At 37.3% G+C, this 26,630-nt stretch overlaps 1 protein-coding gene across 1 annotated transcript in view; it reads left to right on the top strand.

Moving 5' to 3' along the window:
• The window catches only part of LOC150084819 (acyl-CoA:lysophosphatidylglycerol acyltransferase 1-like), a 155,987-nt gene that overhangs the window by 35,073 nt on the left and 94,284 nt on the right, over positions 1–26,630 (top strand). Inside the window, exon 4 of the mRNA XM_090376362.1 lies at positions 17,401–17,615. Within this exon, the coding sequence (XP_090232488.1) occupies positions 17,401–17,615 (215 nt within the window). The remainder of the gene's footprint in view (positions 1–17,400; positions 17,616–26,630) is intronic.

Genomic DNA, 26,630 nt, shown 5'->3' with positions numbered 1-26,630 from the left:
AAGCAGAATGTTTTTCCGATGTAACTTAAAATCACATTACTACATGATTGGATATTTCATTGATAAAAATGACCAACAAAAAGAAAATAAATTTTATACCTCTGGAGCCAAAGGTGCGGAGTTTAAAGGAAAGTGATTTGCTGATTCCAAAAGTACTGACATTATCATGTCTCCATTGTGAGGTACTGAAATTTTAGTAACTTAATGAATGACCAATTTCAAATATCATACAGTAATACATATACCATCTTAAAAATGAGTCTTATGAATTTTAAAATATTTAATCACACATAATGTACTACATACATTCTGTTTCCTTGAAATGTTTGCCATCAGTAATCAATAGTTAAAAAACCAGCGATAATCTCCCTTTATGGCAGTATTCCAGCTATTGTGGTTCCACTTTTCCATCATGGATGAGTCCAGAAGAAAGCATTCTCCTTGTTTACATCTGAAATTTTTAGGTAAACATTGAGATGGAAATGAAGAAAATGAATTTTCAAAGGCATTCAGCAGCCCATATCTTTATAACATTGCAGTAAAGTTGACACCAAAGATTCTTAATTATCTTCTTTTAAAGAAATCCATGCACAACTTTAAAAAAATCAGAGTTTGCTAGTTCAGTATTCTCTAGCTTTGCACAAGTACATCATCCCTTCCCAATGAAAATTCCTTCTTTCAGTTTTTCATCTGTTAAATTGGGAAATGCTTCCCTTATGTAGCACAATCCACCGCTTCTTTCCTATCCTGAGTCTTAACAGAATTCTTCATCAATCCAAGCTTTATATACAAAGATAGAAGAGGAGGAGGAAGAACCTTTTTTGGTTCAACCAGTGGAACATATTTTATATTACTTCTCCCTGGTAAAAAAATTCCTCCCTCTTTTTCCACTGCTGTGGCACAATAATTTTTTCTGTTGCACAACTGTCCCAGACGTAGAAAACAGTATTTTGTGAAACCTTCCCTGTAGACTAGCAAGTAATCCATTTACCTTAAGATTACCATAGAGATTCCAAGCAAAGTCATGATACTTTATTGCAGTCAGAACCTTGGACATGCTTTCATTTGTTTCTTTCAAGTTGACAGCATGTGAAGTAGGTAAATTGATGGGAATGCATCATGGAGCAAAACTGCTTTTAAACTTAATTTTGAGGCAACAGTAAAGGTGGTAGATGACTTTCATCAACCGGTGAAATACCACCACTTTGCTTATTGGAGGCTTGAAGTGGTGAAACCCATGTTTAGTCTCTAGAGCAAAGTTTCCGGCATCCCCCTTCCCCCCATACTTCCCTTCAACTCATGCACGGTACTAAGTACTATAGGTTTTAATACCTTTCGTGTTTGGGGTTTTCATAAAAAAAAAAAAAAATATATATACATCATACATGAGGATTGTATTTTTAATGCCCAGTTCATTCAGAAGACCACTAATATCTTTACAGAAACACATCTGCCTTCCATAATGAAATTTGAAAATGCTTCGTGACCTTTTCGATATACTGCAGATTTAGTTCCTGCTTCAAGTAACTTCCACTGTTGTAACCTAGAACCAAGTAGTTCTGCTTATTCTTTAGATAAGTTTAAATCACAAACTAAGCCAATCAAATCTTTCTTGATTAAGTGTGGTGCATTATAATTATTTTGGTTGGTAGTCCAAATTTGTTGAAGTGGATGATCCTGCAATGTTTACAACACAAGATTCCTTACTATATTTGTCATGCTTCCTTTATCCATGATTTCGGGGATCTGATATCAGCAGGTTTTAATTATATGGAATAGGCCTTATTGCAGATGATATGTTAGGATATTTGATGCCATGCTTGCTTTTTCTGGACATCCCTAATATTTTTTTCATGCAGAAATAGCAATTATCAATGTGGTTGTGCAGTTTTTGCCACACCATAGGAAAAGCAGAAAGTATACAGTAAACACCTGCTATTTGCAATATCTGTATTTGCAATCGCTGATTTAATATAAAATGAAACCTAAAAAATGTGAATTTTAAAACGCCTTGAACATTTTCAGCCATAAAAAACATGGGTGTGGCTAAAATTATCTGCCCAGTCAAAACAGCACTCAGTGAGTGGGGGGGTGACAATCGCGAGCGCAGATGTTTCCCGCTAATCCTTGTTCAGTATGTGTTATGTGCACTTGTCTTGGAAGGTTTCGTCGTTTGCGTTTAATTGATATTCTTACAAAACTGAAAAATCTACCATTTTGCAGTGTGTTAGTGTAAACAGACTTTTTCAAGTGTGTTAACCGTTAAAAGAAACTGACTTTATTGTGGACAAGTTCTTTTCCACAATAAAGGAAGGATGTAGATTTGCAAGTTCTTAACCCCTACAAAAATATGGCTACGAATAACAAGGGTATTGTGAAAAGATCAAAGAAGGCAATAGTGTAATAGAGGCATGTGATGCAAGACAGCAAGTGTACGAGCTTATGTAGCAACAGCCAAAAAAAAAAAAAAAAAAACTGCACAACCATTCCCTCTAAAGGTGCCTCCATAGCCAGGTGGGCAGAGCAGCAGTGTGTAGCACACGCTTCTTGATTAGACCGGGGTTCGAGCCCGTGACCACCAAATACAGAGGATGCGGAAAAGTCAGGGAATGACTCCGCATATTCCCAGAGCAATATGGCCTTAGTTGCTAATGCTCCTAAAAACCATAAAATAACAATTCCCTCTAAAAGTGTATCCAGTTCCTCCTTAAATTTATTTAAGCTGTCAACTTCTGCGACAGATGGAAGTTTGTTCCAGCAATTAACCACCTGCTCTCTAAAGGCAAATTTCCATATATCTATTCTACCAAATGTCTTTCCTCAATTTTAATTTATGCCCCCCTTAGGTTCGTAATCTGAGCAAATGGAAGAATCCCATCAGAATTCAGCGTGTTCAACCCATTCAAAGCTTTATACACCTCAATCAGATCATCTTGCAGGTGCCTAGTCTCCAGCTGCAGTGATTTGCAGAACGTAATCCTCTCTTGGTAAGAGGATCCCTTCATTCCCCTCACCAATCTTGTTGCCCTTCTTTGTACACAATCAAGCAAATCTACATCCTTTCTAAAATGAGGCCTCCAGACCTCATTTTAGTGAGTCCAAGGATACGCAGTACTCAAGGCATGGCCTGACCATTGCTTTATACAAAGGGATAACACCTCCTTTTCTCTGCTAGAAAAATTCCTGCATATCATCGACAAAATCCCATGACCTGCTCTTGCAGCCTTTCTGCATTCTTAGAAAACTTCATATCTGACTGCACAATTATTCCCAGGTATTTTTCATTTTCTACCACCCCAAGTGTAGTACTACACAGTTGGTGCATTCCTCTAGGGTTACTTCTACCCATATGCAGTGCTTTGCATTTGTCAATGTTAAACTTCAGTTGCAACTTCTCAGCCCATCTACCCAAATTTTCTGGATCCTGTTGCAGTAGCACACTGCCATTACTGTCATTAACAACCCTTCCAACCTTTGTATCATCTGTGAACTTTGACATTAAGCTTGATATACCTCCATCAATATCATTGATAAATACAGGTGACCCCCGCTTAACGCTGATAATTCGTTCCGAAAAAACAGAGTGCTAAGTGAATCCGCGCTAAGCGTGCACCGCATTCCCATAGGTAACATATGTATTTGTGAGTTGCAGTCAGTGCCATAGGATATTTCCTAGTCAATAATAAACGGTAGTGAAAAGATGCACAAATGTCAGTCAAAATATTTAATATTCAAATATTTGTACATATAAAATATTCTGCATTACATACTTATATAATTATGTGGTAACTATTTACATATCAAAATTAAACTTAAAATTCCAATTAGAATCATGAAAAATATGTCAATTTTGGGTTGAACTTTGGCTTTCTTCCAAATAAACTAAAAGATGTATTAATTTTAAATCCCCTGCGGCATTACCACCTAACAATAAAGTCAACTGATCCTTCGCCGCTTTGAAACCTGGCATGTTTTTTCTTCTTTCAATATGAAACTTCTTTTAGGCATTCGTTTCCACAAAAGTCCTGCTTCATCAATGTTAAAACTTGTTGAGAAGTATAATATATAATACCCTTCTTCAATAATTTTAACAAGTTCTTTTTTGAAAGTTTCGGCTCCTTGATCTGCACTTGCGGCTTCTCCCTGGAATTTAAATCTATTCAACCAGCCCTTACCAGTTTTAAATGATTCCACTTTTTTTTTTTAGGTGAGTTTTCTTTGGATAATCATATTGGCTAATCTTTCTCTCTCTCTCTCTATTTTTTTTTTATAATATTTAACTTAACTGAATTCTGCATTGGATATTATCTTCAATAAAATTAGCTAGTCTTTCCATTTCAATCCTAATAGCCAGCCTAGCCCTAGTTGCTTGCAGTGGAACAGCTATCTTTCCCACTGCTAAAATTAATTCTTTATTTTTTTATAATTGTTCTTACAGTTAAACTTACAAGTCCTAAATTATGGCATACATCCACTTGTTGTTGACCTGAATTGATTTGCCTTAAAACGTCTAATTTAATTTTCAAATTCAGTCTTTTTCTTCCATTTATAGTCTTTGTACAGCGCCCAGATGTTGCTTTTTCATTCTTATCGGCCATTATTAACTCTTCGAAAATGTAACTGCGTTGGTTATGATACAATGTTCAAGTAAACTGTCCGTTATGCACGATGTCTAATACTGTACTGAGTGATGACTACACTTCGGATAAATGCATATAATGCAAATATTACAAGCAATATACTGGATCATTTTTTAAAATGTTTATCTCGGAACTACATAACAAGTCACTGTACTGCAATTAAATTAGCATGTGAGAAAATTTCACTGAGCGTGGGATAATTTTTCAAGTCTGCATGGGAAACGTTTTAATGCTGTTTTGTAATTCATTTTCAAGCTATCGACTCATCAAATGAAACGATTTTGTTAAATATGCCAAAAATGCAGTCTGCAAAAAGAGCATTATAGTGATCTGTGACAGTGTTATAGTCAGATACGAGTTATAATATAAGAACAGTGTTATAGCGAATCAGCGTAAAGCGAACCGCATTATAACGGTGGCCTGCTGTATACAAAACAACAATGGGCCCAACACCGAACCATAGGGGACACCACTAATAACATTAGTCTAAGAGCAGTATCCATTGATTATCACTCTCTGTCTTCTCCCACTCAACCATCCTTTCATCCGTTGTAGCAACTTACCCTTAATGCTATACCGCTCCAATTTGTACAGTAGTCTTCCATGTGCAACAGTATCAAAAACTTTCCTGAAATTCAAGTATATGATATCAGAATTATTTTTTGCATCCAGTTCCTTTGTAACCACATCATAGTGTCCAATCAAATTTGTCAGATAAGACTTTCCCTTAACAAACCCATGCGGTGTCTGAATTATTGCTGCAGTCTTGTCTAGATGATCTTGCAATGCATCTTTAACCAGTGACTCCATTATTTTACTCAGAATAGAAGTTAAACTATATGGTCTGTAATTACTCGTGTCACCCTTCGATCCCCCTTTGTGAATTGGGAATACATTTGTACATCTCCAGTCCGTGGGGACTTCCTGTGAGTCCAAGGATACTCTCATAATTTTGGCCAAGGGTTTGCTTAGTTCCTTTGCTGCCTCCTTTTATATAACTGGATAGATTCCATCCACCCCAGGTGCCTTTCTTGTGTTTAACTTCAACAATTTCTCCTCCACTTTGCTCTCAGTTATTACAAAATCATTAAGCACCCTGTTACAATTTGTTAAACTTCTGGCATTTCCTTCCTTAATAACTCCTCGTGTGTGAATGTAGATTCAAAATACTCATTCAGTTTGTTTGCTATCTGAGCAGGATCATCAACAGTTGAACCATCAATATCAAGTGTACCAATCTGATTCATCCCCTTCCTTTCAGAGTTTATATAAGTAAAGAAATCCTTGCTGTTTTTCTTAGCATCCTTTGCCAAAGATTTCTCGTAATCTCCTTTTGTGACTTGATTACAAACTATCTTATATCTGCCATAGGCTTCTGTGTCGCCTGAATATTTATATGCATCCCATGCATTTTTCTTCTCTGCCACGAGTCTCATTAGTTCATTTGACAACCATTTAGGCCTAAACCTTGAACAATATTTCTTAATGGGTATGAAAAGTCTAGTAGCTTCCACAATTAATTCCTTGAATGCTTCCCACTTAGAATTTGCTGTTGGTAACATCATCAGTTCATCCCACTGTACAGAATTTAAAAATTGTCTGAGACCACTGTAGTCACCTTTACGGAAGCAAAAACCCTTTCCTTTACCCCCTGATGGTAATTATATCTTTAAGTAAATCCCACATCAGTACACTATGATCACTGCCATCTAGTGGTTCCTTTATCTGCAAATTCTTAATACACGAATGATCAGTGCTGATAACCAGATCCAGAGTATTACCCTCTCTGGTTGCCTCTCGAACATGCTGCTGCAGAAAACAATCATCCAATAAATCCACAAAAGTCTTGCTAGTGTGTGAGTGACCAACCTACAAGTTTCACTGTACTCATTTCGTTAGGCCTATAACACACTCCTACTCTTATTTTTGCTTTCCCAGTGCTTATGTCACACTAAACTGACTCAACATTGCACTGTCCATTTTTGTCAACTGGATGCTCTTCCTTTGATTTTGTTTTTCTTAATTAACAGCATAACCCCTCCTCCCTTCTTATCCTGTCTATCCTTTCTGTACACATTGTACTCCCCAAATTCCAATTCTGCATTCCTAATATCTGTGACACCACATCTCTGATATCCAACAACAATATGCACCTTTGATGTCTTGACCAAATAAATTCATGTATAGTAAATAAATTCATCAAATTTATTTACTATACTTCTAGCATTGGTGTACATGCAAGTATACATCCACCTATGCTTATTCTTAGTTACCTTAACACATTCCATGAATTTATTTGTTTCATGATAACTACCATCAGTCCCTGAAACCCCCAGCACCCCTCGCTCCAGGCCTCTGCTCATTCTAATAGTAGTAGTGCAAGAATCACGTTCACCTCTGCCTGCGGCTTCTTTTAATATTTTAGTCTGTGAATCCCCCCCCCCCCCAAGCTAGCAGTTTTCCAACCCACCTAATGCTGCCTCAATAGCATCAGCAAACACCGTCCACCCTTTCTATTTCTGTTCATATGAGAAGCCATTTACCATATTTTATTCAAAGCTTCCTTCGGCACAGAACTTTTCGAGTTGGGTACCAGCAGGCTTTATCTCAAACATACATACAAGAAGGAGTCCGACAAGGCTCTGTTCTTAGCACCACTCTGTTTACAATACAAATAAACAACATCACAAACAGCATCACAAACACTGTTGATTTGTATCTCTATGCAGATGATCTTACCATATCCTGCCATTCTCAGAATATGAACTATATTGAGAGACATCTACAAATATCCATTAATAACATTGAATTATGGATGGCACAAAATGGATACAAACTGTCAAGCCACAAATTTACAGCCATACATTTTTGCACCAAGCACAGAATACATCCTGTACCTGAGTTGCACTTGGCCGATCATTCTCTACCAATTTTGAACAGTATTCGCCTCCTAGGACTAATTTTTGATAATAAGTTAAACTTCCAGGAGTACATCAGATATCTAAGAACCACTTGCACAAAGAAAGTGAACATACTCCAGGTTATCTCCAGTACATCTTGGGGTACAGATCGTTATACTCTGCTCCACTTATATAAGTCCCTAATTAGATCTCGGCTAGATTACAGAGCACCTGTTTATGACTCAGTCAGGGAGAGCGCCTTGGCCCATCTTGCGCCCATCTAACATTCTTCTCTTAGGATAGCTCTAGGTGCATACAGAACATCACCAGTTCAAAGTCTTTATGTTGAGGCTCATGAACCTCTGCTTAGCATCAGAAGAGAGATGTTGATGAACTACTCAGCTAAGATTAAAAGCCTGCCTACTCATCTTGTTTTGCCACTGCATGATCCACAGTGGAAAACTCACTATGCAAATAAACCGAGAACAATTGGCCTACTGGTATCAGACTTCAGAATCTAACAGAATGCTGGAACATTAAACTTGATAATATTCTCAGAGAATCAAAAGATCAGGATCCCCCACGGACTACCTTCACAGTTTATTGTGATAAATACTTTGAGCAATGAAGTAAAGGTTCTATAGCAAATATTAATATCCAACAACTACATTTTGCTCACGCACAAAAGTATCCCCACTTTACTAAAATCTACACTGATGGTTCAGTTTGACAGTCAAGTAGGTGCAGTTGCTGTCTTCCCAAATACAACTGTCTCAGTGTAACTTCTGGCAAAATGCAGCAGTTATACTGCAGAGCTCCATGCCATCAAGCTTGCCCTGAAAAAGATCTCACTCCTGTCAATAAATAAAAACATAATATATACTGATTCACAGTGTGCTCTTTTAGCTTTGAAAAGCAGTTCCACACCTTGCAATACTTTATTAAAGCTCATAAAACATGAGCTGATATGTCTTCGTGAGCATCAGTAAACTGTTGTCTTCTCTTGAATCCCAGGTCGCAGTGGTATTCCGGGAAATGAATGTGCAGATGATGCTGCAAAGCATCCATCCAGCATAGTCTCAACAAATGATCTAGTTCCATATTCTGATTAATGTATGGAGAACATGCATGGAACAATGGACACTTCTGTGGAAAATGGAAACAAATAGCAAGTTATTTGAACTGAAACCTGAACCTCAAGTATGGACATCTAGCATTCGTAAAAATATAAAATAAGAAGTAATCTTAGCCAGAACCCGAATAGGTCATACTCGCCTCACACATCTCTACCTGCTTACAGGAAATGATCCTGCGCAATGTGCACACTGCTCGCAACCACTTACAGTAAAACATACTTCTTGAATATAGCTTGTTCAACAATGCCCAACGAATGTCTTTCAGTATCATTTCAGGTCTACAACAACCTCTGTCTCTCAATAGTATCATTGGTAAAGAAGCAAATCTCTCTGAATTCTTTCTCTATTTAAAACAAATTCAAATGTATGACTGTTTCTAACTACTCCCTGTGTAGTTATCATAAGTGACTCAATTAATTTGGGAGGTGCAATATGGCCTAAGTAGCCCTTGTGCCAGAAAATACCACAATAAAAACAACAACTTGCTATTTAAGTAGAAGCAGTCTCTCCTGTTAACAAGCACAGACCACGCTGAAAAAAGTCTACCCCATGATCCTTGCACAATCCCTCCAGGGCCAAATTGATCGACAAGGCTCTCATCATATACTCCCTCCTATCATGCTGGGCAGAATTGCAGACACTTTCAAATTTAACCCTAACTCAACTTTTTTTCAACATTGACCTGTACTTGTTAAGTAAATCTGCAGATCTCCTACTCTTAATGTCATTGGTGCCAACATGTACAACAATATCACCCTTTGTGCCCTTAAAAGATGATATCTGCTCTACAATGTCATCAGCTTTTGCCCCTGGCAGACGTACACTGGATCTATACTCCATCTATACTTTTTACACAATATATTACCCGTCTCCCTGACAATAGAGTAATCAACAATAATTAACTCCTGTGGGGCCAGCGCATTCTGCCTTGGAGATTGCTGCTGTGTTGCTTGATGCACAAGAGTGAGCTCTGGCGTTGAGTTGGGCAGCTGAGAGCTTGACAGGCCCCTCATTAATTTCTTTGAGGGCATTTACCCTACACCTCAAGTGCTCTCATAGACACCCATCAGAACGCTGAGTTGGAGTTGATGAATAATTTCTTGACACTCTCTGCACCTGCACACACAAAGACATCCTCCTTGGCTAGATCATGTTTTGTTCCAGAGATTCAGCAAATATTTCACAAGTTGCACTTTTTTTTTTTTTAAGGCTGTGATGCATTGGAGAATGGCCCCCCCTCCCTCAGTTCTTCGCTGATTCACAGCACTCCTGCCACTTTATGCCCATTGCTTTGCTGCTCTAGTCTGGGGCATGATATTTAAAATTAATCAGATCAATAAATTTAAAGTAATGACATTAGCGCGTAAAATTGAGTTATTAGACAAAATTTCTAATAATGAAAGTGTCTCGTCATTGCCAAAACATAAAATCAATGAGTCAACTGTACGATCAATCAAGAAATCAGAAGAAAAAATTCGCCATAGTGTCTGTGAAAACGTGCCAATTGCATCAAAAATTTGCTCTGTAACTCGTAATGTTAAATTAGAAAATGGAAAAGGCTTTAAATCTTTGGATAGAAGACCAAACTCAAAATAAAATACCGTTAAGTTCACTCATCATTCATGAAAACGCAAAACACCTTTATCAACACTTTAGCGAACCTGGTGATAGCACTAGAAGGATAAGTTTATAAGCTATTAAAAGCTGTTTTGAAAGAGATTTGTTTGAAATTTCTAATAAATTGTTTCTTATTTTCATATTAAATATTAAATTGCTTCCCTCAATTTAATATTGAAATATTAAATTCTTTCTTTTCATTTCAATGCCTTATGCTTGTATTTTGCTATGTACTGTCTATGATTGTCTATGTGCATAGTCATATTATGTAGGCACATATAGTACATACATAGACAAAATTTTAGACTAGTTTTTCTTATATATTTCATACTCTGGAACAGAACCCTTTTATTACTATGGGAGCTATAACCAGTATTCACAGCATTTCTCAGGAATCTAACCAAATAGTGGGGATTTACTGTACAGCAGGCCCCCGTTATAACGCGGTTCGCTTTACGCTGATTCGCTATAACGCTGTTCTTATATTATAACCCGTATCTGACTATAACGCTGTCACAGATCACTATAACGCTCTTTTACAGATTACATTTTTGACATATTTAACGAAATCGTTTCATTTGATGGAGTCGATAGCTTGAAAATGAATAGCAAAACAGCATTAAAACGTTTCCCTCGCCGACTTGAGCAATTTTCCCACGCTCAGTGAAATTTTCTCTCACGCTAATTTAAGTACAGTCACTTGTTACGTAGTTCCGAGATCAACATTTTAAAAAATGATCAAATATATTGCTTGTAATATTTGCGTTATATGCATTTATCCGAAGTCTAGTTAGTCATCACTCAGTACAGTATTAGACATCGTGCGTAACGGACAGTTTACTTGAACATTGCATCATAATTAATTCAACCAACGCAGTTATATTTTCGAAGAGCTAATAATGACCGACAGGAATGAAAATGCAACAACGTCTGGGCGCAGTACGAAGACTATAAATGTAAGAAAAAGACTGAATTTGAAAATTAAATTAGACGTTTTGAAGCGAATCGATTCCGGTCAACGACAAGCAGATGTGTGCCATAATTTAGGACTCGCAAATTTAACTGTAAGAACAATTATGAAAAAATAAAGAATTAATTTTAGCAGCGGGAAAGATAGCTGTTCCACTGTAAGCAACTAGGACTAGACCGGCTATTAGGATTGAAATGGAAAGACTAATTTTTTTGAAGATAATATTCCAATGCAGAATTCAGTTAAGTTAAATATTAAAAAAAGAGAGAGAAAGAGATTAGCCAATACGATGATCTGAAGAAAACTCGCCTAAAAAAAAAAAATGTGGAACCATTTAAAACTGGTAGAATAGATTTAAAATCCCGGGAGAAGCCGCTAGTGCAGATTAAGGAGCCGAAACTTTCAAAAAAGAACTTGTTAAAATTATTGAAGAGGGGTATTATGTGTTATACTTCTCAACAAGTTTTTAACATAGATGAAGCAGGACTTTTGTGGAAACGAATGCCTAAAAGAAGTTTCATATTGAAAGAACAAAAAACATGCCAAGTTTCAAAGCGGCGAAGGATCGGTTGACTTTATTGTTGGGTGGTAACGCTGCGGGCCATTTAAAATTAATACCCCTTTTAGTTTATTTGGAAGAGGGCCAAAGTTCAACTCAAAATCCACATATTTTTCATGATTAAATTCATCCATTAAATTAAATCAATAAAATTCATTATTTTAATTGGAATTTTGTTTACTTTTGAGACGCAAGTAGTTACCACATAATTATACGTATGTAATGCAGAATATTTTATATGTGAAAATATTTGAATATTAAATATTTTGACCGACATTTGTGCATCTTTTCATTACCGTTTATTATTAATTAGGAAATATCCTATGGCACCGACCGCAGCTCACAAATACATATGTTACCTTATGGGAAAGTGGCGCTCGCTTAGCGTGGATTCACTTAGCGCTCTGTTTTTCCGGAACGAATGATCAGCGTTAAGCGGGGGTCACCTGTACTTCTAATTTTCTCAGTTAGCAATATTCTCAGATTTGTGGTGCAGGTATTACAGCATATATGTGGAGCCCAAGTGAAAGTATCCACTATTGGGAGGTGTCTGCTTTGCATGGCCCAATTCCTGGTTACTTACTCAGTTTTTTTTTTTTTTTTTAATTGATCATCATTGTACAAATGTGTTTAATATGGTTTTTTTTTTTTTTTTTATTCTCATGAAAAGAGGCAACATAAATTCAAATTGCTTTCATGCATTATTTGCCACTGTTAATACTAATAATTTTTCCCATAATTAATACTGCCAGGTCCTTTTCATTTTCCACTGCACTCAGGGTAATTGTGTAGTCTGAGATGAAGTTCTCTCAGCAGTGCAGGCAAGATGCTAGAATGGCTCTTGAGGTTTGTCACTGATATACAGGAATTTTGCTAGCAGGGATAAGGAGGTAATTATCCCCTTGCATAAGGCAGTGGTCAGGCCACATCTTGAGTACTGCATGCACATCTGGAGTCCTCATTTTATTAAGGATGTAGACCTGCTGGCACAAGTACAGAGAAGGGCAACAAGATTAGTGAGAGGAACAAAGGGTGGTCTTACCAAGACAGGTTTCAGTTCTGCAAATTGCAGCATCTTGAGACTAGGCACCTGCAAGGTGATCTGTTTGAGGTTTTTAATGCTTTGAGTGGATTGAGCAATGCTGATGACATTCTTCCTCTTGCCCAGACTAAATGTGAGAGGAGCATGAATTCACATTGAGGAAGGATGGTTGCAGGATAGATGTGAGGTTTGCATTGAGCCATTGGCCATTAGAACAACCTTCCATCTGATCTTGTCCAGTTTGAATAAATTCAAGGAAGAGCTAGACAAATTTTTTTGAAGGGTTGGACAAATAATGTTGGAGGTTTTTTTTTTTTTTTTGTTTGCCTGGTGCTTCCTTGCCTCGTGTGACATTAATAATAATATGAGTTTGATTAACATTAGGAAACACTGCTTTCAGGAAGTTTGAAAAGTTTCCAGTGATTGTATGTGATTTACAATTGCTAAAATGGCAGCAAAAATAGATGGATTGTGAAATGGAGTAATTTTTAGTTGTTGTTGGTAGTTTTTTTTTTTTTTTTTCAGAATTTCAGGAGTACTGATTTTGGATACCATATTTGAGATTTTATTGTATCATGTAATTTAAATTTTTTAAATTTTATGATATACTCATACAGGACTAGTCTGGATGATTAGACAAATTGGACTTTTTGAACCTAGCTGTAACATGAGACCACCTTATTATTTTTTTTTTTTTATGACAACCCCCAAACACGAGAGGTATTAGAATCTTATAGTACTTTAGTACCTTGCTTGGGTTGGAGGTTGAGAAGATGAAAGAAGATATTTGTTGACATTAGACTTGAACTTCTGTAGACCGTAATTTTCAGGAAATATGTATGAAGGAAGGTTGTTCCAGAAAACGGCAGTTGAATGAATAAACAAGGAAGATAAAAAGTTAGTTTTGTGAGTTTTAAGTTGGATAGTAAATGGATGTTGGTTGGTGGCGGCACGTGTTTGGACTGTTTTGAACGAGAGAGCGGGAATTATAGAAGCCAATTCAGAAGAACAGTGCCCATGGAAGTATCTGTAGAAAAGGCATGCAGCAGAAACAGTACATCTATGAGACAGCGAGTGGAGATTCTCTGTTAGAGATGAGTCATTAAGTAACCTAACTGCCCTCTTCTGAATGGAATCTAGGAGCCTGAGAGAGGTTTTGGGGGCACCGCCCCAGATGTGGGAACGATATTCCACGGTAGGGCAGATTTGCGATCTGTACAGAGTGAACAACTGTTTGGAAGAAAAGTAACGCCGAGAGCGAAAGAGAAAACCAAGTTTTTTTAGATGCAGAGATAGAAATATTTGTAATGTGCTTGTGCCAAGAGAGATTAGAAGTCAGGGTAATCTCCAAAAGAGATATATCAACTTGCCTAGAAATCAGAGTGTCACCAAAGATATGAATAGGAGCAGAATCCTTTTTGTGAGATATAAGACAAGACTGAGTTTTAGAAGGATTGAAATCAACTAAGTTGTCTTTGCCCCACTGGCAAATTACCTGGAGATCAGCATTTAAGGAATTGGTAGCAGATATTCAAGAATTTGAAGCTGATTGAGCAAGGCAAGTCTTCTCAAAATGGAAAGTGGAATGCAATGTGCTATCATTGGCAAAACTATGGGTAGGATTTCCAGTCAATGGAAGAAGGTCATTAATATACAAGAGGAAAAGAGTGGGGGAAAGAACTGAACCTTGGGAGACACTAGCATTAGCATTAGCATTAGCATTAGCATTAGTAGAGGCATTTGATGCAAGAAAGCAAGCTTATGCAGCATCAGCCAAAAAAAAAAAAAAAAAGTAACATAAATAAATAAAAATAACCACTTCCACTTCACCCCTCTGTTCGTTCGAAATACCTGTCCAGCTGAGCCTTAAACTTATTTAGGCTATCAACTTCCACGACAAGGGATGGAAGTCTGTTCCACCCACCAACCACCCGCTGGCTAAAGGCAAATTTCCGCACATCTATCCTACATCTGTCTTTCCTCAATTTGAATTTATGCCCTCTCAGGTGATTTTTCTGAGCTAGAGGAAGAATCCCATCAGCATTGAGCATGCTCAAACCATTCAAGGCTTTGTACACCTCTATCAGATCACCCCGCTGGTGCCTAGTTTCCAGACACTGTAATTTGCAAAACTTAAGCCTTTCTTCGTAAGAGAACCCCTTTGTCCCATTCACCAATCTAGTTGCCCTTCTCTGTACTCGTTCCAGCAGCTCTACATCCTTCCTGAAATGAGGCCTCCAGGCCTGTATACAGTACTCTAGGTGTGGCCTGACCATTGCCTTATACAAGGGAATAATCACCTCCTTATCCCTGCTAGAAAAATTTCTATATATCATTGACAATACACCATGAGCTACTCTTGCAGCTCGTCTGCACTGCTCAGAGAACTTCATATCTGCCTGCACCACCACCCCCAGGTCCCTTTCATTCTCTACCACTGTCAGTGTAGTACCACAGAGTTGATACGTTGCTCTGGGGTTGCTGTTTCCCATATGTAGTACTTTACATTTGTCAATGTTAAACTTCATTTGCCACCTCGAAGCCCATCTGCTCAACCTTTCCAAATCCTGTTGCAGCAGCATAGTGTCAGTAGTGTCCTTGACAACCCTGCCAACCTTTGTATCGTCTGCAAACTTGGACATTAAGCCTGATATACCATCATCAATATCATTTATAAATACAGAAAACAATAAAGGCCCCAATACTGAACCCTGAGGGACTCCACTAATAACATTAGTCCACGATGAGCAGTGTCCATTGATTACCACTCTCTGTCTTCTCCCCCTCAACCACCCCTTTATCCATAGCAGCAACTTGCCTCCAATGCCACACTGCTCCAATTTGTGCAGCAGTCTTCCATGTGCAACAGTATCAAAAGCCTTTCTAAGATCCAAGTATATAATATCAAAGTTATTCCCTGCATCCAGTTCTTTTGTGACTGCATCATAGTATCCAATCAAATTGGTCAGGCAAGACTTCCCCTTAACAAAACCATGCTGTGTCCTAGCTATAACTGAAGTCTTGTCTAGATGATCCTGCAGTGCTTCTTTCACCAGTGCCTCCATTAATTTTCCGGGAACAGAAGTTAAACTCACAGGTCTATAATTACTTGTGTCAGCCTTTGATCCCCCTTTGTGAATTGGGGTCACATTTGCACATCTCCAGTCAATGGGTACCTCCCCTGAGTCCAAGGAAGCTCTCATAATTATGGCTAAGGGTTTGCTTACCTCCTTTGCTGCCTCCTTTAATATAACTGGATAGATCCCATCCACCCCAGGTGCCTTTCTTGTGTTTATCTTCAACAATTTCTCCTCCACTTTGCTCTCAGTTATTACAAGATTCTCTAGCTTACTGCTAGAGTTGAATACACCTCTGGCATTCCCCTCGCTGAATAACTCCTCATGTGTGAATGTCGATGCAAAATATTCATTTAGTTTGTTAGCTACCCGAGCAGGGTCATCAACAGTTGACCCATCGATCTCAAGTGGACCAATCTGATTCATCCCCTTCCTTCTAGAGTTTACATAAGTAAAGAACTCTTTGCTGTTTTTCTTCGCATCCCTTGCCAAGGATCTCTCGTAATCTGCCTTCGCCTGCCTAACCTCCTTTGTAACTTGGTTACAGATCAACTTGTATCTATCATAGGCATCCGTGTCACGTGTTAATTTGTATGTATCCCATGCATTTTTCTTCTCTGCCATATGCCTCATTAGTTCATCTGACAACCATTTAGGCCTAAACCTTGAACAATATTTCTTAGTTGGTATGTAAAGCCTAGTAGCTTCCACGATAAGTTCTTTGAATGCTTCCCATTTTGAATTTGCTGTTGGCAATATCATCAGTTGATCCCACTGTATAGAATTTAAATACTGTCTCAGTCCATTGTAGTCGCCTTTACGAAAGCAATACCCCTTCCCTTTACCCCTAATGGTAGTTACCTCTTTGAGTAACTCCCACTTCAGCACACTGTGATCACTGCCACCAAGTGGTTCATTTATCTGCAGATTCATTAGTTGAGAAGTTAGAAGACCTACCCTGGTCTTATGTTTAAGCTATAGTTATGTTTTTTTTTTTTTTTTTTCCGACAATTTTGGCCTTGTAGAATGAATGTTCCGCTCTGAAATCCATTTTAACAAAAGTCGTATTCTGTGATATTCTACCACCTGTTTCTCTTCAAATGTGCTCATTTCCATGTGGTATTTTCATTGTAAATATCATCTCTGTGTTTAGTAGTTTCATTTATTTCTGCTATTGCATTGTTTCTCTACAATAATTAACAATTTGCATAAAATGTGTTTCTTTGTTAAAATAATATAATGTATGTTCATTCATTCACACACAGTTATTAATGCATTATCTGTTCATATATTGTGAATAACAGAATGTGTTATTTTTATTTGTGTGCATATTTCTATTAATGAACTTATTTTCTTTCAATTTTAATGTCATAAAAAATAGTAATTCTTAGGCTGTCAGGACATTTTGTGATATGATTTTTTGTTTCTTTCTCCCTCCCCCTTTGTATTTTTCATTCAGTTATAGAACTAGGTGATGATGTAAGTTCCTGCATTGGTCAACGATGCCTAGTATTAGTAAATCACCAAAGTACAGCAGATGTTCCACTTCTGATGGCAGCCTTTCAAAACAAAGGAAATGTACTTCAGTCAATATTGTGGATTATGGATCGTTTGTTTCGTTACACCAATTTTGGACTTGTGTCTGTTACTCATGGTGACTACTTTATTACTCAGGTAAGAATAGTTTTTATGAAGAGCCTCCCACCACCTTTTTTTTTATCTAAGAGTAAAAATGCCCATTTTTTGAGAGGATCATGGATATACAAGGGTCAGTCCATAAGTAATGCCTCTTTGGCCATAAAAATATAAATACAACAGATACAAAGTTGAATTTTATATCATTTATTAAACAAACACTAAGAAGCATGTTTGGTGTGCTACCTTGTTTTTCAGTACATTTTTGCCATTGTTCTTTCCAACTCCCATGCTCTGTGGTGAAAGGATGGGGCCTTCTATTGAAAACAGCCTGTCACTATCTTTTTCAGCTCCTCATTAGTCAAAAAGTGTTTTCCATCAACATATCCGTTCTAAATATCTTTTCTTTGTCCAAATTGGGGGCAGATGGAGAATCGGAGCCAAGGTCAGGCTTGTGATGTAACGTGATTTGGTGTCCCGTTAGAGCCTTCCTTTTTTGTTTTAGCATTAATAGAGGCATATGATGTTAGAAAGCAAGCTTATACAGCATCAACCAAAAAAAAAAACCCTTACCATTTCGCCCATCCATTCACTCCAAATGTTTGTCTAGTACTGCCTTGAATTTATTCAGATGTCAACCTCCACAACAACAGATGGAACTTTGTTCTGGCAATCAACCAAATATTTTATATAGTTTTATAGCCCTATTAAGCTTATGAAGTGCAGTATCATTTCTTGTTTATTGTGTTTACCCATTTCTCGAAAAAATCAACCAAAATTGAGCCTTTTCTGTTGCAAAACACTAGAGATGATTGATGAGTTTGTTCCTCTACACTGGTTTTTAGAATAAGGGTCATAATGGAAGATCCAGGTCTCATCTCTTCTCACACCTTTAAAAAAATCTTGAAAGTTATTGCACTTTGGTCTTGGCAGATCTGCCTGGAGAATTTATTTCTGTTGTTAACGGTTTGGATACTGAAGCTACAAGCAACCCATTTTCAGCATATTTTCTATAATCTAATGTTTATTTAAAGTGATTAATATGCTTCTCTTTAAATACTACTGTTTGCATCATTGTATATATGGTTGTGGTTATTATCCTTTTGAATCATTTCATCCAAAATCTTATATCTTATTGTTTTTCTTCAATGCACACAGACGTTAGTCCTCCATTCCATGGCTGGCCAGAAATGTCAGCAAATCTTCCTCCTTTGAAACATGCAAGCCACCTATGAACATTACTTATATCAATCATCTTGTTGGTATTAGTTTCTCAGCAATTACCAATTTGGATCACAATTTTCAAGGGACATTTATTTATTGTATATTGCTGGAATTTTCTAGAAAACTAATAGCCACTGTATTCAGAGAGTGCCTCATGTAACATAAGGACAAATGAAGATACAACATGCTGGAGCACCTCAATATTTTGGCAAAGAGAGATCACAGAGTTCTTGAACAAAAATTATTAAGGAGTTTGGAGAGATACAAGTTGTCTGGTGTGCCATGGCCATCTCAGTCACCTGACTTGAACTCGTTAGATTTCTTCCTTTGGGATTGTTTGAATTCTAGGGTACCTCAGTAGTAAACTGGAAATGCAGCAGTTGGTCAACACTACGAATGAAGCTGCAATCAGCATCAGAAACTTCTGCAGATCTATTCTGCAACTGCCCTTCCTCAGTTTGAATTTGTGCCCCCTCATGTATGATCTGAGCAATAGAAAGAATCCCAATAGCATTAAGCTTGCTCAATCTATTAAAAGCCTTAAACACCTCAATCAGATCACCTTGCAGGTGCCTAGTCTCCAGACACTTCAATTTGCAGAACTAAGCCTTTCTTGGTAAGAACACACCTTTGTTCCACTCGCCAGAGCCGACCGGGCTAGCCGAGTGGGTAAAGTACCTGCCCGGCAACCCAAAGGTCGCGGGTTCGATTCCCGCCTCGGGCTTGAATCAAAGTACTGCAAAAACTTTGGGAGGTGCAAATATGGCCACAGAAGCCGATGCGCCAACAACTACCAAATGAAAAAAAAAAAAAAAAAGCCTGACCATTGCTTATTCCATTGTATAAGCAATGGTCAGGCTACATCTTTCAAGATGTAGCCTGACCATTGCTTATACAATGGAATAATCACTTCCTTATCCCTATTAGCAAAATTCCTGTATACCATTGACAAAGCCCCATCAGCTGTTCTCACAGCCTGTCTGCATTGCTCAGAGAACTTCGTATCTGACTGCACAATTACCCCAAGGTCTTTCTCATTTTCCACTACTCTCAGTGTAGTACCACACAGTTGGTATGTTACTCTGGGGTTACTGCTACCCATATGCAGTACTTTGCATTTGTCAATGTTAATCTTAAATTGCCATTTCTCAGCCCATTGGCCCAACTTTTCTAGATCCCATTGCAGTAACATACTGTCATTAACCACCCTGCCAACCTCTGTATTATCTGCAAACTTGGACATTAAGCCTGATGTACCTTCATCAATATCAGATAAATATACAAAACAACAATGGGCCCAGCACTGAACCCTGAGGGACTCTACTAATAACATTAGTCCACCATCCCTTTATCCATACCAGTAACTTGCCCCTAATGCCACACTGCTTCAATTTGTACAGCAGTCTTTTATGTGCAACAGTATCAAAAGCTTTCCTACTATCGAAGTATGGGATATCAAAATTATTTTTTGATCCAATGCATTTATGACCACATCGTAGTAATCAATCAAATTGATCAAACAAGATTTCCCCTTAACAAACCCGTGCTGTTTTTGAAGTATAATTGCTCCTTGTCTAGATGATCCTACATTACTTCTTTTACCAGTGACTCCATTATTTTCCCTGGAACAGAAGTTAAACTAACAGGTCTGTAATTACTCATGTCACCATTTGATCCCCCTTTGTGAATTGAGGATACATTCACATATCTCCAGTCTGCAGACACTTCCTCTGAATCCAAGGATGTTCTCATAATTATGTCTAAGTGTTTTCTTACTTCCTTCCTTTGCTGTCTCATTTAATATAATTGGATAGATCCTATCCATCCCAGCCTTTCTTAAGGGGAATGGACTTCCCCCTTTCCTCTTAGTTATTACAAAATCAGTAAGCCCACTGTTAGAGTTTGATAATCTGGCATCCACTTCTCTGAAGAATTCCTAATGCTTGAATGCAAAATACTCATTCAGTTTGGCAGCAACCTGAGCGGGATCGTCAACAGTTAAGCCATCAATATAGAGTGGACCAATTTGACTCAACCCCTTCCTCATAGTGTTTTCAAAGGGTCTTTGCTGTTTTTCTTTGCATCCTTCGCTAAAGATTTCTCCTAATCTGCTTTTGCTTACCTGACTTTCTTTGTGACTTGATAATAGACTAGTTTATATCTACCATAGTTTTCTGTGTCGCCCGATAACTTATATGCATCCCATGCACTTTTCTTCTCTGCCACGAGTTTTATCAGTTCATCTTGCATCCATTTAGGCCTATGAAGAGTGTTTCTTAATTGATATGAAAAGCCTAGTAACTTCTGTGATTAATTCCTTGAACCACTGTAGTCACCTTTACAAAAGCAAAAACCCCATCCCTTTACCTTTGATAGTACTTACATCTTTAAGTAAATCCCAAATCAATATATTGTGATCACTGCCACCTAGTGGTTCTTTTATCTGCACATGCTTAATGCATGAATAATCACTGCTGATAATCAGATCAAGAGTATTACTCCTTCTGGTTGAATCTTGAACATGCTGCTGTAGAAAACAGTCATCCACTAAATCCACAAGTCTTGCTAATGTGCAAATGACCAATCCATAAGTTCCAGTCAATATGTGGAAAGTTAAAATCTTCCATTATAAGGCATTCTGATTTACTGGCACACACTATTTCTCTGTACAGTTGTTCGTTGTCCTCACGAGAGTCATTAGGTGTATAACACACTCCTATTCTCATTATTACTTTCCCAGTGCTTATGCCACTTCAAACTGACTCAACATTGCGCTGGCCACCCATGTCAACTGGATGCACCACCTTAGATTTTACGTGCTTCTTAATTAAGAGCATACCCCCTCCTATCTTATCTGTATCTATTGTTCTCCTCATATTCAAATTCTGCATCCCTTATATCTGAGTGACACTATGTCTCTGAAATCTCAACAATGTGTGCATTTGATGTCTTCACCAGCACTTCAGATTCATCAGATTAATTTTCTATACTCCTAGCATTGGCGTACATGCACTGGTTCTTACTCTTAGTTACCCTAACACACCCCATGTATTTACTTGTTTGATGAGTCCCAGAGCAGTTCTTGAAATCCTCAGCACTTGGCTTTCAAGGCTGCTGCTCATTTCAATGGAAGTAGTGCAAAAATCACTTTCACCTCTGCATGCAGCTATTGTTAATCTCTTAGTCTGCATTTCCCCCCCCCCCAAGCTAGCAGTTTTCCTACCCGCCTAACACTGCTTCGATAGCATCAGCAAATATTCTTGCACCCTTTCTATTTAAGTGTATCCTATCCCTGTAGAAGCAGTGTCTTCTGTTAACAAGCACAGACCACTCTGGGAAAAATTCTATCCTGTGAGCCTTGTGCAATCTCTCCAGGGCCAGCCAAGTTGATTGACAAGGTTCTCATCATATACTCCCTCCTGTGGTGTCTGATCAGAATCACAGACACTCAAATTAAACCCCAATTCACATTTTTTGAACATTGCCCTGTACTTGTTCATTAAGTCAAAAGATCTCCTACTCTTAATGTTATTAGTACCAATGTTAACAACAGTATCCCCTTTGTGCTCTTAAAAGATATCTCTACAATGTAACAATTTTTTTTCCCTGGCATACATACCCTGGTCCTATTCCACCTATCCTTTTTACACATGATTTCCAATGTGTAAAATAATTTTTGCCTGAATATGTAAGTAAATTTTGGGGCTCCTTATCGCAGCTTTGACACAAAACTGCAGCCTTCCTCTCCATGGAGCCCAATTACTGCTAAAAATAAGACAAAAAAAAAATGTCAATACAGACAAAAATCAGAAACCCTCAGTTTGCCAACAACCATCAAATATATAAACCTTGTCAAAAATTTAGATGCCATTCCTAATTCTAACATGACTTTAGATTGGGCTGCCAGCCAACCTGTAGCACATGTACTACAAGTGGCATGTTCATCCCTTGTCAGTGGCACATCTTTTATTTCAGAAATTATGACTTTAGTTTCAACATGATGGAAACTATGGTCCATATTTACAATTGGTTAGCATTAGTTTAGTCCAGGAAGGTAGGAGCATTAGCTTAGTGTAGCTATGTAGGGGTTTTTTTGAATTCTTGGTGATATCAGTCTGTTCCTTACAGACTGATATAATTTTTTTGTGTGCTTTAGGATTAATTAATATATGTTAAAAAAACAAATATTAATCCTAAAGCACAAAAAAATTTATTAGTTATTATCTGTTATTAGTGGAGTCCCCCACGGTTCAGTGTTGGGTCCATTTGTTGTTTTCTGTATTTATTAATAAAATTGATGATGGTATATCAGGTTTAATGTTCAAGTTTGCAGACAATACGAAGGTCGGCAGGGTTGTTAATGACACTAATGACAGTACACTACTGTAACAGGATCTAGAAAAGTTAAGCAAATGGGCTGAGAGGTGGCAACTGAAGTTTAACATTGACAAATGTAAAGTACTGCATATGGGAAGCAGGAACCCCAGAGTAATGTATCAATTGTGTGGTACTACACTGACAGTGGTAGAGAATGAAAAGGAACTGGGGGTAATTGTGCAGGTAGATATGGAGTTTTCTGAGCACTGCAGATGGTCTGCAAGAGTAGCTCATGGTGTCTTGTCTATGATATACAGGAATTTTTCTAGCAGGGATAAGGAGGTGATTATCCCCCTGTATAAGGCAATGGTCAGGCCAAACCTTGAGTACTGTATACAGATCTGTAGGCCTCATTTTAAGAAGGATGTAGAGCTGCTGGAACAAGTACAGAGAAGGGCAACAAGATATTAGTGAATGGAACAAAGGGTTTCTCTTACAAAGAAAGGCTTAAGCTTTGCAAATTACAGTGTCTGGAGACTAGGCACCTGCAAGGTGATCTGACTGTGGTGTATAAAGCCTTGAATGGTTTGAGCATGCTCAATGCTGATGGGATTCTTCCTCTTGCTCAGAACAATCGCCTGAGAGGGCATAAATTAAAATTGAGGAAAGACAGTTGTAGGATAGATGTGTGGAAGTTTGCTGTTAGCCAGCCAGCCAGTGGTTGATTGCTGGAACAAACTTCCAATTGTTGTTGTAGAAGTTGATGGCTTAAATAGAGCTTAAATAGCTTAAATGATAGCTTAAAAAGCTTGCTTGCTTTCTTGCAGCATGTACTAAAAATGTTTTAGGAACACACATAGGGTCTTTTAGGACCCGTGTGTCCATATTTTAAAAATCAGTAGCATGTTGGCATTTATGAGTATTTCCTAATAGTTGTTTGTTTTTCTGGTTAGTAAATACTATCTAGTTGGCAAAACTAAAATATCTTATTAATAATCGTAGTAGCTATTTTTTTAAAAAAATTACATTTATTCCAGTTTGTTTTCAATTTGACGCTGGTTTTTGAATGTTTATAATATAGATTCAAATAGAAAATTTCCCACTTATAAAATTTTCATATTAAATCAAATACATATCAAAAATTTTGTAAAAATAAAAATTTCAAAAACAGTCCATTATAAGTAGCACATGCTTTTTTTTTTTCTTTTGTGTGCAAAGTAACAATGTGTGAGAAGGTTTCAATTTAACATATTTATGGAAGTTTATAAAGCAACTTCCAGTAGAGACTTTTTGAAATTTTTTTACAAGATCAAATGCACATCCATGAAAGGTGCCATAGCAGTGCTGTTTTAGAAAAACAATATGTCAGTAATGCAAACTTATTTTTTTATCCGGTGTGAAGTGTGGTCTTTTCTATTTGATACCAGTTTTTACAATTTATAATGCAGATACCAATAGATGAATTTTTTTAAACTTTTATTAGTAGATGAATACACTGAAAAGAGAATGTATAATAACTTTCCTTTCAAAAAAACGGTTTGTTCTGAGGAGTGTGCACTTTTTTCTTTGCAATTTTTTTTCAAAAAATTTTTTATTTCATTTTTATCACAAATGAAAGTAGTCATTTTTGACACTAGTTTTCATAAATTTATAATGTAGCTTCTGTTAGAGATATTTCCTTGAAATTTTGTTACAAGATCAAATTCACATCAAGGAAAGATTCTGTAGCAATAATATTTTCAAATAATAAGGCTGCTAATAAACGAATTTCCTTGAAATTTTCTTAGTAGACCAATACACAGTGAAGAGAGAGTTTATAATTATTTTTGTTTCAGAAAACAATTCATTGCAAAGAGCACACCAAGAAACAGTATTTTCTATTCCCAGTGTAAACATGTGGAAGCATTCAGTGGCTTTAACAAGAGAATATCTGTAAAGAGACAGGAACTTAAACCCAGTGTTGAGCCCATGAAATTTAGTGGCAGTTAAAAAATTTCTCCAGTCATCGATAAGAATTGAATGCAGATGACAGTATATTGTGCTGGCTAAGCTGTCATGGAGGATTTGGAAGTGACAAATCTCGAATCAAATTATTATCTTTAATGGCACTGGAACTTGTTGTCCATATCCATGTATATATTTAAGTAGCTATAGAAGTGTGTGTTTGTGTAGCACAGGCTGATAAACCCCAGGATAATATTCATTGGAAAACTCCTACTCGACCTGAAATTGTCTGACTACTCTGATTGAAGAGAACTTTAGAAATTCCTCCAGTCTTCAATTGGTATCAAACGAAACCACTCCAAATGAGTGGCAAACAGCAATGGACTAAGCTGACACAGAGGATGGTTGGTAAGGAAAAGGAAATTTTAGAGCAGACTTAAATAAGCAAAAATTGGACTACATTGGAAATTTTTTATACAGTCTATTCCGGTTAATTGGGACACATCAGGACTAGTGCATTATGGCCCGATTAAGTGGCTGCCCCAATTATCCGAAGTTCCACGTAAAAGAAGAAAAGAAGTTCAAAATACAATGGACCCCTGCTTTACAATTGGTTTACTGTACAATCAAATCACGTTACAATAAAATACTGTTCACTGTACGATGTGTAGTAAGCACCAGTCATTGTGATCACGTTTGTGAATTGAATTTTAATTCTATTAAACAGCGATTGTAATTAGCAAAAATTGGAGGAATATTATCCACAGCTATAAAAGTAAAGATATATTAAGCACAAATTTACCCTTTGTTACCTTACCATTTAAAAAATTAAATGATACGTTATAGTCAGAATAATTAATACATACTGTAATATGTACATACTAACTAGTTGACATTTGTGGGTGGGGGTTAAAATTTCAAACAGTAAAATGATAAGGAATCAGTGACAAAGAACACGGCACACACAAATTGCAAGTAACACAATACGCGCAAGTGAGAACGGAGTAACAATTTTACGAAGCTTTAAAAATAGAAATGAAGAGAAGATTCTGAAAATTAATTTTTTTATATGATTGAAGATTCCATGGAAGTGTAAACACATTTTACCATAATAACCCACAGAATTCCAGCTGTCGGTATTATCGCAAATTCAATAAGATCGAGTTTACTATTCGTTTATGATAGATTGCAATAACAGAAAAGCCCAATAAACAGGTGACTGCTAATTGTTTTTATTGTTTTATGGTTGCGACTTCTAGAAATCCGAGCGAACCACATGGTTCGCTCAGAGAAAATCGTAGGGCAATCTCCAGTGCTGCGGTCTCCTGCCCCGATTAAACGGCATGTTGTCCCAATTAAGCAAAGTAAATCCTGGCTATTTTCTCGATTGAGTTCTGCTTTTTAAGATTTGCCCCAAATAAACGGCTGCCCCGATTAACTGGTGGCCCAAATAACCGGAATCCAATGTATATAGAAATAGTCATTAATGAATTTCTAGAAGACTGCACACAGAGATAAACAATAAAATAAGTAAAGCAGGAGTGTGGGAAACCAGTTAAAGAAATTTCA

The sequence above is a fragment of the Mastigoproctus giganteus genome, chromosome 6 (genome assembly GCF_048544385.1).
Source record: "Mastigoproctus giganteus isolate SK-2022 chromosome 6, ASM4854438v1, whole genome shotgun sequence".
In the NCBI taxonomy this organism is placed as follows: domain Eukaryota; kingdom Metazoa; phylum Arthropoda; class Arachnida; order Uropygi; family Thelyphonidae; genus Mastigoproctus; species Mastigoproctus giganteus.
The sequence above is the reverse complement of the archived record's forward strand: the minus strand, read 5'-3'. Positions and strand labels throughout refer to the sequence as shown.